This window comes from Hemicordylus capensis, chromosome 2 (genome assembly GCF_027244095.1).
Source record: "Hemicordylus capensis ecotype Gifberg chromosome 2, rHemCap1.1.pri, whole genome shotgun sequence".
Lineage (NCBI taxonomy): Eukaryota > Metazoa > Chordata > Lepidosauria > Squamata > Cordylidae > Hemicordylus > Hemicordylus capensis.
The window spans coordinates 119,174,174-119,187,784 of NC_069658.1; the positions used below are offsets into that span (position 1 = coordinate 119,174,174).

The window sequence follows — 13,611 nt, forward strand, 5'->3', positions numbered from 1 at the left end:
GGGGTCATTTCAACTGAGAATGCTCTAGGAACTGGTTGCAGCCCAATTCTGTGTGACAGAGTGGCTGCCTTTCCTTCTTTTGAATTTTACTGTGTAATGGTGGGAGTCAAGGGATTAAGCCCAACAGTAGCACTGAATCGATATCTCTTTTCTCCTAACATGGTCCCAAACTTGCAAATTATTTTAAATGTTATCAATGGGGAAAAAGATATGTTGATTAAAATAAAAGAATTCACAAATATGGAATAAATGTGTTAGCCTGCCACTGACCCACCTTGGCAAATTCCATCTACATTACATTTTCCTTTTGGAATTTTTAAAAAAAGGACGCTTTTAAAAACAATGAAAATGTTTAGGGCCAGCTGCTTCTGTTTAAACTAAACTATTTCAGAACTGATGTAGCATAACTGCTGTGTGATATCATCTGAGTGCCCGGCAGAAGAGGCCATTATTAATTTAAAAAATATGTGGAAGCTTCATCTCCCTTTATCTGTGTGCACAAAGCTCATCTTAGCAAATGGGAAGAGCACATGCAAAGAACAAAAAACAGCTTCATGTATAACTATCCACCAAGCACTGCTGCTGTACTTCCCTGTGTTCATCTCAGCTGGGCTTGTCCAGGGCTCTAATGGTGCATTTCACCAATACTATCATGCATTTCAAGTCATAAGAGGATCCTTAACAGTCCCTACATTAAACAGTTCAAAACAGTATCAGTGGTCACCATCTGTTCTAACATGTATTTGAAATTGGTAAGTGGGGGTTAACATACAATTTTCCATAAATTTAAATAAGAGCTTTTCTTAACTTGGAAAATGAGTAAAGAAGAAACTGAATGTAACAGAACCCATATGGAACGTTTAGATATCCTCAGGGTGTATTGATTTAAATCAAGGGAATTTAAATCACTGATTTAAATCAAGGGAATTTAAATCATTGATTTAACAGAATCATGATAGAATTTAAATCATTGATTTAAATCACAAAATGAATGACTTTGATAAATCAACTTTCCGACTGATAGTTCTTCACATATTTCTTAAGCACTGGTGAAAACCTGATTACTAAAACATGTAAATTTACAACTCAGTAAAGCATTTATAATGTCTTGGAGAGTATTCTTGTCCTTTTTTAAGATATCTTGATTTCAACTAATTTAGGAAATAGTACATAATACTTGGTTTTGTATGTAATGGATCTGCCTTGGCCCAGGCTCACCACAAAAGAGTCCTACTATCCAATCTGTCTTTGCACATGTGACTTTTGTCTGCTTATAAACAGAAACTAAAAGCCCAGAAATGTCCAGAAGCAAGAGCTGGTAGTTAGTGGGCAGTGCTGGGCATACTAGAGAATTTTTCATGAAACTAAACGGAAATGAATGCCCATGTCTGCAGGGGCGTAGCTAGAGGAGAGGGGCCAGTGTTCACTCCTCTGCCTAGTGGCTCCTCAGAGTGAGGGAGATAATCAAGAAAATAGGGCAGGGCTGCATTTGGGTGCCCTCCGGATCTGGGCCCCCCGGGTTATTTGAACCCTTCCTCTCAGTTATAGCTACACCCCTGCATGTCTGATTGGTATGTAATTCAATATGTGAGAGAGAGCCATTAATTCATTAATAAGAGAGTGTATGATGAGATTTAATTTTAACCATGTTAATTTTAAAATAACTTAGTATTGCATTTACGTGTTTTAAAAACCAAATACAATGATTTAAATAAAAATCTTATTTAAAAATGTTTTAAAACTCATCATTTTTATCCACTTTATATATTCTATATCTATATTTTACATGACAACATTGTTCTCATGTATGTGTATGGGTTATCTAAAAATTTACATATTCATTTGAAGAAGGGAGTCCTATGTACATTTGGGAATCTAGATATAGAGAAATTTAATGAAGGTTCCATTTTATGTTCTGCAAGCACATAGAAAACCCTCAGATGTACTAATGGAATCTATTACCAAGATATCCATTACCATTACATAAGGCAATGCTTGTATAGTATTCTAGATATCTGGAAACAATGAAAAACTAAACTAATGAAACTAATGAACAACTTTTCATATAATGGGAATATGGATGCCATGCATGTGCGTACCTTGTGCTATTCTACATAAAACCTAAATTTGACTTGCTCAGATAACTTAACACCAAAGTTTTAGAACACCAGTTAATAAACACAGTATTTACTGACCTGTCTCTGCTTCTACGTGAGGGGAAGGCAGCGTTGCAGCCAGCCACTGTGCAGACATGCATCTCTTTTAAATGAACATTTCTATAGTGGAGCTTCACACTGTAGGAACTTTTGAAACTCTTCTTGCACACATAGCAGATCTTGGGGTCTGGGCTTGAGCACAAATCACTCTCTGGGGAGAATTTCTGGGGACTGTTATAGTTGAAGGTTGAAGTGAAGCTTTCATGGAGTGCAGCCATACTGGCACTACCTCCATTGTAAAGTCCATATTGGCTCATGTAAAACATCTCATACGTAGGATCTGTAAATTCTTCCTTGATCTTAACTTCATCCTGGTGGGAAGCTTCACTGTGGTTCTCATCTGGCCTGTGGTGATTCATTAAAGATTTGTTGTGTCTTTCATGCATCATGTGTTCATCCCCTTCCATGGACTCCTCACACAATTTTGGTTCGGATGATTCTGATTCATTTTCATAGTCTCTCTCGTGCTCTTCTGATGTCATGCTATCTGTTCTTCTTAGCTCTGTCCTAGATATGCACCTGTTTCTCCCATTTTTTGAGAAGTCTTTCACAGACAATCCTGGGCTCATTTCTTCCTGAGAATGGCAGTGATTGTCATGGCCACCATCATTAACCACACTTCTGTTGTCATTAACCTCGTCATCTTCATCATCATCAAACTCATCAGCGGTGTCAATAATTTCCTTCTCTATTTTCACAGGCATGCTTGACTTTCTTGGTTTTTTCTTTGGGGCAAGATCAGCATTTGCCTCATGGGTGGGCATCATCACTGCAGGTACTGTTGATTCTGAAGGTGGAGCGGGAGGCTGGTCTACTGTACCAGCTGCTGGCATTAAAGGACTGGTAGGTAATGAAGTTGGTGGACTCACCATCTCACTAGGTGCAAGCAAGCTTCTGTAAAAAGGAGGAACAGGTTGGACAGTCTTTAAAGCTGGGAATACAAGTTGGCTAGGTAGAGGATTTTGTAGCACAGGATCTAGTGGGGGAGTGGTAAAACCCATTGGAGGTCGACCGGGACTTGTTAACGTTAGGTTGGACTTTGTACTTGCTATAACAGGGGTGGCAGCACCAGAAGTAGCACGGATCAGATCCTTGTCTCGATTGTTCCTTAGCATGGGCATATGAAGTCGGGGATTGGGATTAGCACTATGACGGTTACGACTTCTAAGAGAACTGAAGACCATGTTACAACCTTCAATAGTACACCTATGCTTTATCTTAAGATGGACTGCATTGTAGTGGATTTTGAGAGTACCTTTGTCATAAAAGGTTTTGCCACATGCATTGCAGAAAACTCTTCCTTTCCGTGATGCTGATCCCATCCTCCTAATTCTATGCATTCTGAAAGAGCTTTTGGGATGTTCAGGTTTGGCTAAATCATTGACAGGGGTAGATGTCTGAACTGGGGACACAGAAGCTGGCTCAGATTTGGGCTCCACATTTGTGATGCTGGTCAAGGCATTCCTGCTTGCTGTCTGCTCATTCTTGAAAGGAGCTGGGGAAACTTCAGATTCGCTACTTTCATTATATTCATTCTGTGTCGAAAGACTTGGTTCACGCAGTCTCAGTGTTGGCTGTTCCAGCAGGAGACCATTTGGAGGCAAGCCCAGCAGTGGAGCAGACACTGGATTTATGTACTGAAATGGAAGCAGGAATGCTAGGCTGTTGGGGATGTTTTCAAAATGATGAATGCTGGAAGGGTTGCTGTTCTCCAGGTGAGCGAGGAGACTTGGACTCCTTGTTCGATTATTGCTTTCAATAAAAGTCCTTATATCTGAGTCCATCTTTGAAGATGGCACAGCCACAGCCTGCCCTTCTTTTTCTTGAATTGCCATCAGCTCCACAATGGATTTGGTTTCTCCAAACCTCAGAAACTGCTGAAGGGTAATAATCTCTTCTTCCCTGGACATGATGGCCCAGCGGTCCAGCACTTTGCCTGCAGCATCCTAGAGGCCATATCAAAGAAACAACAAAGACAAACACAAAAGAAGAAAACCTTATTGATTCTGCATAATTATTGACTTCGATTGAAAGCGCTGTGCTGACTGCTCATCAAATGCTAAGCTCAGAAAACTACATGCACACACTGTACTGATAGAAGTCAACTCACAAAGCAAAGTTTGCTGCCATGCAAATGCAGTAATTAGAGTCAAAGAAACAGATCAGTTTAATAATGTCAAAGCAAGCCAAAACGTAGACTGTTGGGGCTTTGTGATCTAAAATACCTTCACTTTACCAACACAGATCTATGTACTGTGCAGCTGCTTAACATTCATTAGAATGAGACATGAATTCTTGCTGAGAACCACACTGCCAATGCAGAAGACAGCACCTTAATCCTTATTACAGGGTGCCTCTACAGGACATATTTAAATAAATAAATTTAGTAGGATGTATTACTTAGATAAATCCAATTGAATGAAACTATAAAGATTTGTTTTTTTTAAATAAAATAAAATGCACTCTTAGAAATCGGAACTGACTGAGGTGGAAATTAAAAAAGCTACATAAAATATTAAGATATACTTTATTTTACTTCTCTTTTTTCTAGAGCAATATTTAAAACTGAAATTAATACTAACTCACATCAAAAGACTTAACATAACCCACTGTTTTGATTAATGGAACCGCTGTGTTATAGGCAATTGACTGTTATTCTGTAATCTGAGTTTGTTTAGACTTAGAATAATATGGCTTTCTGCCATTTTTTAATAAATGACAGTTGCAAATATTGTTTAAAGTAAACATGTGATAGTTATAGATAGCATAAATGTGTACAAATGTTGTCTCTGAACACTGTCTTCTGATAGCAAGGCAGAAGTCCAGAGAGAATACACATCAGTAATCATCAGACTATCTGTTGTTAAATATACATTAAAAAGCATTTCACACTTTCATTTTTGCTAGTAAGTATGAGATTTGCCTCGAGGTAGGACTTAAAAATTCTGCACTGTAATGTCAGGCTATCCACTGCTGCATGTACTGCTAAAAAAATTAGGATGTTTACATAATAAATACATCATTTCACTGGCAACATTTCTAGTTAGACTAATGCCATCCATGTTGCCTCCTCTGAAATTCACTAGCAAGCCTTTCCCTGAGCACCAAGAACTGAATGGCTTAATGGCTTTTGCAGAGATGCCCCTCAAGTTCAAGCTTATTTCTCTTTTCTTTCTCTCTAAGCAGAGCTTTAAAAAAAACACAGATTCACAACTTTTACTCTCTAGCAAACATACAACCCCTGCTCCCACAAACAAATAGGAATTAGTAGAAGTAGAATGATCAGTGCATAAATATGAAGACATTTTCTGATTCCTCAAGTAACAAAAGGAAGTACATGTCCACATAGTGCATCAGTCACTTACAGTGTGAACTTGCTACCACAAAATTTGGTGGTGTGCAGTAGCTTTGGTGGCTTTTTCGTAAAAGCTGCCTATGACCAGGTTATAGAAGACAGATCTACATGGGCATCGGGGAGTGGGTGACAGTTGTCGTTCCCCAGGATAGAATCAGCCCCATTGAATTCACTGGGGCTTATTTTCAGGTAAGTGGGTATGGGATTGCTGCCTTTGCCCCCCACCCCCGGCTCGGAAAAAGTCCAGCAGATGCCCATTCAGGCCTGTCCACAGCTGCCAGTTATGATCTCAGATGGGACTTCCTGAGGCAGTATAATAGGGCTGTGCAAAGATTTGGCTCTGAAGCATTGGAGTCTAATAATCTGTACATTGTTCCTGGTGCCAGGGGGAGGCAGCTCCTCCCACTGCTTACACTTGCACAAAGTGGGCCTGTGCACAGCACTGGGGAATTCAGAGCTGCGGAAAGCCCAAGTGATAAAGGTGCACAGCAAGGTGCTCAGGGAGTGCTGGGAAATATAACAGAACTCTTAAAAAGCTGAGTGTTTGCACAGCCCAGATGCAGAGCTGTTGCTCCCATCCCTCTTTTGTAAACTTCCTAGAGGCTGGCTTAGGTTTGGAAAGAGAACTCTGGACTGGATGGAACATTATTATACTCTACATATTTCATGGCATGACAAAAAGATTTAAAATCCTGTCTGGGACAGGCATGTTTGGGGTTGTTGTAAGAAAATGTATTTGGAAGGAAGTTCTGTTGAAATCAATTTACGTACAAGTAACAGTATTAAAAAGGTGTTTGTTTATTCCAGGGTTTATGCTGACCTCATGTCTCCCCTCACCCACATCCAACCATGCCCCAACCTTTTCTGAAGGCATACATGTGAAGAACTCTAAGCCAGAATGTAAAACCCACATCTGCATTCCTTTGTAATGTTTTTCATGTGTGTTGCCCCAGAGATATTCCCTCATGGAGCGCGCGGGGGGGGGGGATTGCTGGAATCAGCCTTCATACTTCAATGAAATTCTGCAGTAGTGCCTCTGTATTTAAGGTGAGACCACAAAGGGGCTCTTTTCCTATGTACATTTGCCTGACATTTTTCGCATTTTAGCACTCAGAATTCCTCCCCTATTTACTGAATTGTCCTGAAATTTGGAATACAATATGTAGGTAAGAAGTATTATCAGATGTGAAAATCTAGTGAAGCCTGGTGCAATAATGGGAGACATACCAAAGTTTAAAATTTCTCCTATGTAAGTGGTTGGAGAGTGTGTCAATTTTACATACTTTTAGAGGGTTTTGGGGGGGAGTGTGTTTGTCTTTGAAGCCAAGTGTTTGAATCAAGGATCAGCTATGTGCTTTTCTATCTAAAAAATATGGGTTTTGTTTTATTTTGGTTATTAGTCTTTGAACATCTCACTGAAAACTCCAGTAGTGGACAAACAATGCAGTGAATAGTTAATTGGGCTAATTGACATTGGGCTCTTCTTCAACAGCCGAATAGGCCGGTTTTGGACCAAAAGGAGGCTAGCAGTGGAGGGGGGAACCTACGCGGACCCCGCCACTGCCTCAGAGAACACCCTCAGAGGGAGTAAGTTTACATTTTTAATTTTTAAAAAAGTTTGTGAACCCCCACCCTCGGACTGGACCGGGGAGGGGGGTGAGAGGTGCCAGACCGAACTGGCCCGGCCTGGTTAGGGTCCAGTTCCATGCACACCCCTAACTTCTGATTCCCAGAGTCAGGGGAAAAACTATTTTTCAACACAAGCCAGGCTCAGAATGAATGAGCCCTTTGAGTTTGATAGTGCACAGGAGTCTTCTGGCTACTTCTTTCTATAAGAATTCACCAGGCATCTTGGGCAAGCCATGGTTGTGCAGTCCTGTCCTATGTATGCCTACTAAATAAGTCCCACTGAGTTCAATCTCAGGTACTTATAGGGCAGGGTCATAACTCGGTAGACAATTTTGATCTGCCGGTTCTGGGTGGGGTCACATTCTCCCAAAAGGAACAGGTACGCAGTCTGGGAGTGCTTCTGGATCCGTACCTCTCCCTTGTGTCCCAGATTGTGGTGGTGGCCAGAGGTGCTTTCTATCAGCTTTGTCTGATATCCCAGCAGCATCTGTTTTTTGAGGTGAATGACCTCAGAATGGTGCTACATATGCTTGTAACTTCCAGACTGGACTACTGCAATGCACTCTATGTGGGACTGCCTTTGTACGTAGTCCAGAAACTTCAATTAGTACAGAATGCAGCAGTCAGGTTGGTCTCTGGGACATCTCGGAGAGACCATATTACTCCTGTGCTAAAAGAGCAACACTGGCTGCCAATAAGTTTCCAGGCAAAAATAAAAGGTGCTGGTTATTATCTATAAAGCCCTAAAAAGCTTAGGCCCTGAGTATTTAAGAAAATGTCTTCTTTGCTATCAGCCCCATCGCCTGCTGAGATCATCTGGAAAGGTTCATCTGTGGTTGCCATCAGCTCATCTAGTGGCTACTTGGGGACCAGTCTTCTCTGTTGCTGCGCCAGGGCTTTGGAATGCGCTCCCTATTGAAATAAGAGCCTCCCCATCTCTGGCATCTTTTAAAAAGGCAGTTAAGACACATTTGTTCACTTAGACTTTTAATTAGAATTATAGTTTTACTAGTTTTTAATGTTGGGTTTTAAATTATTTTACTGTTGTAATCATTTTAAATTATGTTTAGTTTTTATTGTTTTTGTTGTATACCACCCAGAGATGCAGCTTTTAGGCAGAATGTAAATATGCTAAACAAACAAACAAATAAATGTGCATAGGATTGCAACATTTACTCCCCATGTCGGCTACACATTGACAGCTGAATTTATATCTGGCTGTGTTCTGGTTCTATATATAATTAATGTGTATATCCATAACATATATGGATATATGTTCAGCTGGGCAACAATTCTAAGTTTACTCTAGTTCTTAAACATCTATTCTATTTGCCATAACCTGCTGCACCTGTTTCAAAGGAATCATAATATGCTAAAGGTTAATTGAGAATAAATGTGCAAGCTTCAGTAAATACCCGCCAGTTGTTTAAAAATATTTTGGCATGTGGTTCATGCTATATGGTTTTTTTAAAAGGCTTGTCCAAATAAAACACGGAATATTGTTTGTTAAAAAAAATGTATCAGATGTATTAGAGCTTCCGATATATATTAGAAATGAAGATGATCTTAATTTTTAAATCTGTAAATGAGGAAACTACTTTTTGTTGTTTTGGTTCTTCACTGGTTGAATCTTTTTTTTACTACTAGACTTGGTATATTTTGTATGGTACAGCAAAAATGTGGTGTTATAATCAGAGCTCAATATTCACATAGCATTAGCTGTATAAAAACTGGCAATGTGTTATAATTCAGAACTAGATAAGGGGGAATAGGAATATAATTTTAAGATTAAAAAGTTATAAGAAACAAAGACAAACATCCCTTTGGACTATGGTATAAACTAGCTTTGTATTCCTTGGTGTATTGTAATACTTGGCTTGAGGTTCACATCGCTTCTGACATGTAACTGGTTTCTTCTTTCACCCATGATCTTCCCCCTGATGCCATTAAATTTTATCAACATTTACAATTTTCATTACAAAAGGTTCCAATTCATATTATTTCCATTAATTCATTACTTAATAAAACAATTCTCTGGTGACAATGCACATAAGAAAGTCAGGGAATGTCAGCTCTGAAAAAGTCCGTAAGACCAGCGTGCCATATGTCTGCAGTGTTAAATGAATGCTTCTGTTTCTTTGGTCTTGATTTCTAAATACTGGTGGTTCCCTTCTGCTTTCAGAAGAGGAGGACTCTTTGAAAATCTCTAAGCCATGTACGATTAACTTCCAACAGTACAAGATTTATAACCTTAAATGATTCTTTCCCTCAGTTTAAACACACATTTTCCCCTGTACATAGCTGTACAGACAAATATTTCTGGATCCACACCAATAGTATATTTATTATTAGGTCAGTGAGACAGTGTCAAAGTTAATCATCCTGCATTCATCTTCTGATTTTTGCTGACCTATAGGTTAGAATGAGATATGCCAAGATGTGTGAGGATACATTTTGTCCTAACACGTGGGTCATCTAAGAACAGGTGATGAGCCCAAGTTGATCATCACCAGACAATACAAATAGGGTTAGAAAGTAAGACCTCTTACACCAAGATTCAGTGCAATTTTCAGAAATTTAATTGGGAGAGTGGGGTTGTCCTGTGGACAAGGATGAGAAACTGGGAAATATGATTTCCTGAGGGTTTCTGCTTCATAAATCAACTTTTTGATATAACACGAAAGCTTTTACAACTTATTTAAGAGACCAGCACATTTTCCAAGCAACATCTTCAACCCTGAATGTCTGTTCTAAAATAATTGTAGATTTGATTTTTTTTTCTTAATGAAGAATTGAAAATATTCTATAAACTACACTACTCTTAGCCAACTGATAATTACTATAGATCTATCTCTATTTGCAGGTCTATTTTTATCTCTCTAATTTACTTCTTGGCATAGCTAACTGAAGGTAAATGTATGCATACATGCATCCATGTCTGTATGTTGAGTGAAAGATAATTATACAGAGGCTGAAATTAATAAAAAGGTTAAAACAAAAAACCGTTTATCCTTTAAAAAATTATAATTCTGGGAAGTACTTATGGAATATTTTCTATTACTGTTGTGATCATTTCTGAGAAGTACTTAAAATCATTTGAGCAGCATTTATTTAATTAAGCAAGTTTGTATGTGTGACTTTGTACAAATCAATCAGGTAAAAGAAATGTGATGATGAGAAGATGCGTAACATATAAGGGTAACATGTTCCAATATTTAGCGAAATAAGCATGTTTGCTATATCTTTCCACTCATAATTTTCTATTTAAAGTTGTAAAAATGTTGTCAGTATGCATTTGTAATATGTTTGTAAAAGATCCACTTTCAATTACAGACCCTAAATATAAATTTACTTTCTCTATAATAAAGCTTTGCATAATTTCTGTGCTCTAAATCTAGAACTGAATACCTCTATTTTTCAAGAGCATCTATTTACAGTCAATAAAAATATTAACCTGTTGTTCTGGATTTAGGTCTTTAGATCATACCTTTTAAATTTGGGAAAGAATGACCATATCATATGGGTACATCAGAGCACAATAGCTGTTTTTTGGAGATTACAAGGACCAGGACTAGAAAATGGCTAGTGACTTATAAGAGCCATTGATTCTGCCACACTGTGTCCACAGCAGGAAAACTCTTTGGGCAGATTTAACAATGGCTGTATATCAGAGCAAGCAAGTAAGTTTTATAGCTTGAATAATGGCATGAGTCAGTTGCACATCAGCTGACCTATGGAATCCAGTCCACAGATGGGTTCAATTGTGCCAGAATTTCCATGAAACTGGGAATAATATTGATATATATTAAGTCTTCATCTTTCCTGAATGAAAATAAACACACACACACACACACACACACACACACAGAGTGACTCATCCTGTTCCTGCCATTTCAGAATGGCAGCAGCAGAGAATGAAGTCAAAGCCTTAGGCCCAGTTCCTAAACATGAGAGGAATCGCCAACCACTGAGTGTCTGAAGCAATTCACAGTAACCATTAACCTGATTGAGGGAATGAATAATTGGGGCTGTAGAATTTAACAAAGATGATGAGAAAATAAAGTGTGTGTGTATGTGTGTGTGTGTAGAATTAAAAAAGGGCTTTAATAACCACAGATCTCTAGGATTTTTGTTTGAAATCTCCTTCTTAAAACAGCACCTCCAGCAGCAGAGACCCCCATCTAACAAAGTACTTAAGCACTTGTCATGTTCTGATTTGAAAATGCACAATCTACCAGATCCCCAATTAATACCACTGCATTCAAACTATGGATTTTCTCTAGAGGTCTTCAGTAATTCTCATTCTGATATGAATCTTCCATGTTCCATAAGCTCCAGTCTACCTTAAATCTCCATAATAATTACTATCTTTACAACATTCTGAATGCTTGGTCCTGAAGGACTGTGGTATAATGAGGTGAAGCATTTGCAACAAATTATATGAAAATGCACAAAGTGAAATGAACGTGTCTCTCTTGATTAAATGAAGTTCTGGCACAGAGAGGAAAGTTGGAAAATACAAGACAACAATGGGAATAAGTTGGGCAGTGCAGGTCTGCAGGAATTTCAAGAGGCAGGTTTTACTTTGTGTCCCGCGCCCCACCACCACACCCCATAAGGAACCAACTAGCAGCATGCAAAGCAACTGGGAAATGCAGAAATGTGCTCCCTTAATTCTTACTGAAGTACTATATCAGTTATTTAAAGCATGTCCTAATTGTCTTAGTAGTAGGTGTCTATGCAGAAACCACCTTCACCCAAGTTACTTCTATAACTTCAACAGAAAATATAATGCTTCTGACAATGAGTTAATGATGGATGGACAAATTCACACATAGCCACCCACAGAAACAACAGAATAGATTGCATCCTCAAAATTAGTGCAGAATTTGTGTAAAATATCCTGGCTTCACAAAGCAATATCATCATCATCATTCAGTTTCTATACTGCCCTTCCAAAAATGGCTCAGGGTGGTTTACACAGAGGAATAATAAATAAATAAGATGGATCCCTGTCCCCAAAGGGCTCACAATCTCAAAAGAAACATAAGAGGCATCAGCAATAGTCACTGGAGGTACTGTGCTGGGGGTGGATAAGGCTAGTTACTCTCCCTCTGCTAAATAAAGAGAATCACCACGTTAAAAGGCCTCTTTGCCAAGTTAGCACAGGTGTGATGCATCCATGGCATCCTTCGGAGACAGAATCACAGACTTACTCAAGCACCTGGATCAATAACCAGCACACTATGGGCTGCATATGGAGGCACCGGTGCATACAATCAGTGCCTGCACTCGATACCCACTGGATCATGAAACACTCCATCACTACCGCATACTACAAAGGAGGGTTGTCTGAACTAGGCTATAGGGATGTGCAATTGATTTTGGTACAAACTGATTTGTATCTGAATCTATTTGATTTGGGTGGAGACAAAACAAATCACCCCTGTGGTCCATTGGATAGATTCGGATCCAAATAGAATTGTGCCCGATTCGATTCAAATCGGTTTGAGATTTGGATCACTCCTATTCATTTCCCCAGACTCCCAGCTTCATTTTTTTAAAAAAACGCTAAGCTCTAGCCCTTGTAGAAGTGGAGTTATGGAACAAAATGTGTGGTTACTATTTTTCAAGTGTTTGGATTCTTTGGTGTATAATAAATGTCCCTCAATGAATCCCTATGAGGATTCATTACACACCTTCATTTCTTCTATTTATTTTGACTGTATTTTGGACAGTGGAACATAGAAAGCTACCATATACTGAGTCAGACCATTGGTCTATCTAGCTCAGTATTGTCTTCACAGACTGGCAGTGGCTTCTCCAAGGTTGCAGGCAGGAATTTCTCTCAGCCCTATCATGGAGGCCAGGGAGGGAACTTGGAACCTTCTGATGCTCTTCCCAGAGCGGCTCCATCCACTGAGGGTAATATCTTACAGTCCTCACACTTCTAGTCTCCCATTCATTTGTAACTAGCAAACGAATCCTCATAGGGATTCATTATGAGGAAAAGTTATTAGACACCAAAGAATCGAAACATTTCAAAGCCAGCGTGGTGTAGTGGTTAGAGTGCTGGACAAGGACCGGGGAGACCCGAGTTCAAATCCCCATTCAGCCATGATACTTGCTGGGTGACTCTGGGCCAGTCACTTCTCTCTCAGCCTAACCTACTTCACAGGGTTGTTGTGAAGAGAAACTTAAGTATGTAGTACACCGCTCTGGGCTCCTTAGAGGAAGAGTGGGATATAAAATGTAATCATCATCATTATCATCATCATCCCCCAGTGAGGCACTACCTTGGCGTGGTTGTGGGGCTTGCGTGCTCTGAGGAAGGTGAGAGCTATGCCAGAGGTCCAACCATAATGGACAGGTCTCACCAGAGGAGCCAGACAAAGAGTGCCTCTCCCATCA

The 13,611-nt window shown here is 39.3% G+C and overlaps 1 protein-coding gene across 6 annotated transcripts in view; it reads right to left on the reverse strand.

Moving 5' to 3' along the window:
• Window positions 1-13,611, reverse strand: part of BNC2 (basonuclin 2) — a 584,547-nt gene that overhangs the window by 31,389 nt on the left and 539,547 nt on the right. For all 6 annotated transcript variants that reach the window (XR_008316774.1, XM_053298992.1, XM_053298991.1 and 3 more), the window contains one exon: window positions 2,196-4,162. Coding sequence is in view for 5 of the 6 variants with exons in the window: in XM_053298992.1 (XP_053154967.1) it covers window positions 2,196-4,162 (1,967 nt within the window). In the remaining variant the exon portion in view is untranslated. The remainder of the gene's footprint in view (window positions 1-2,195; window positions 4,163-13,611) is intronic.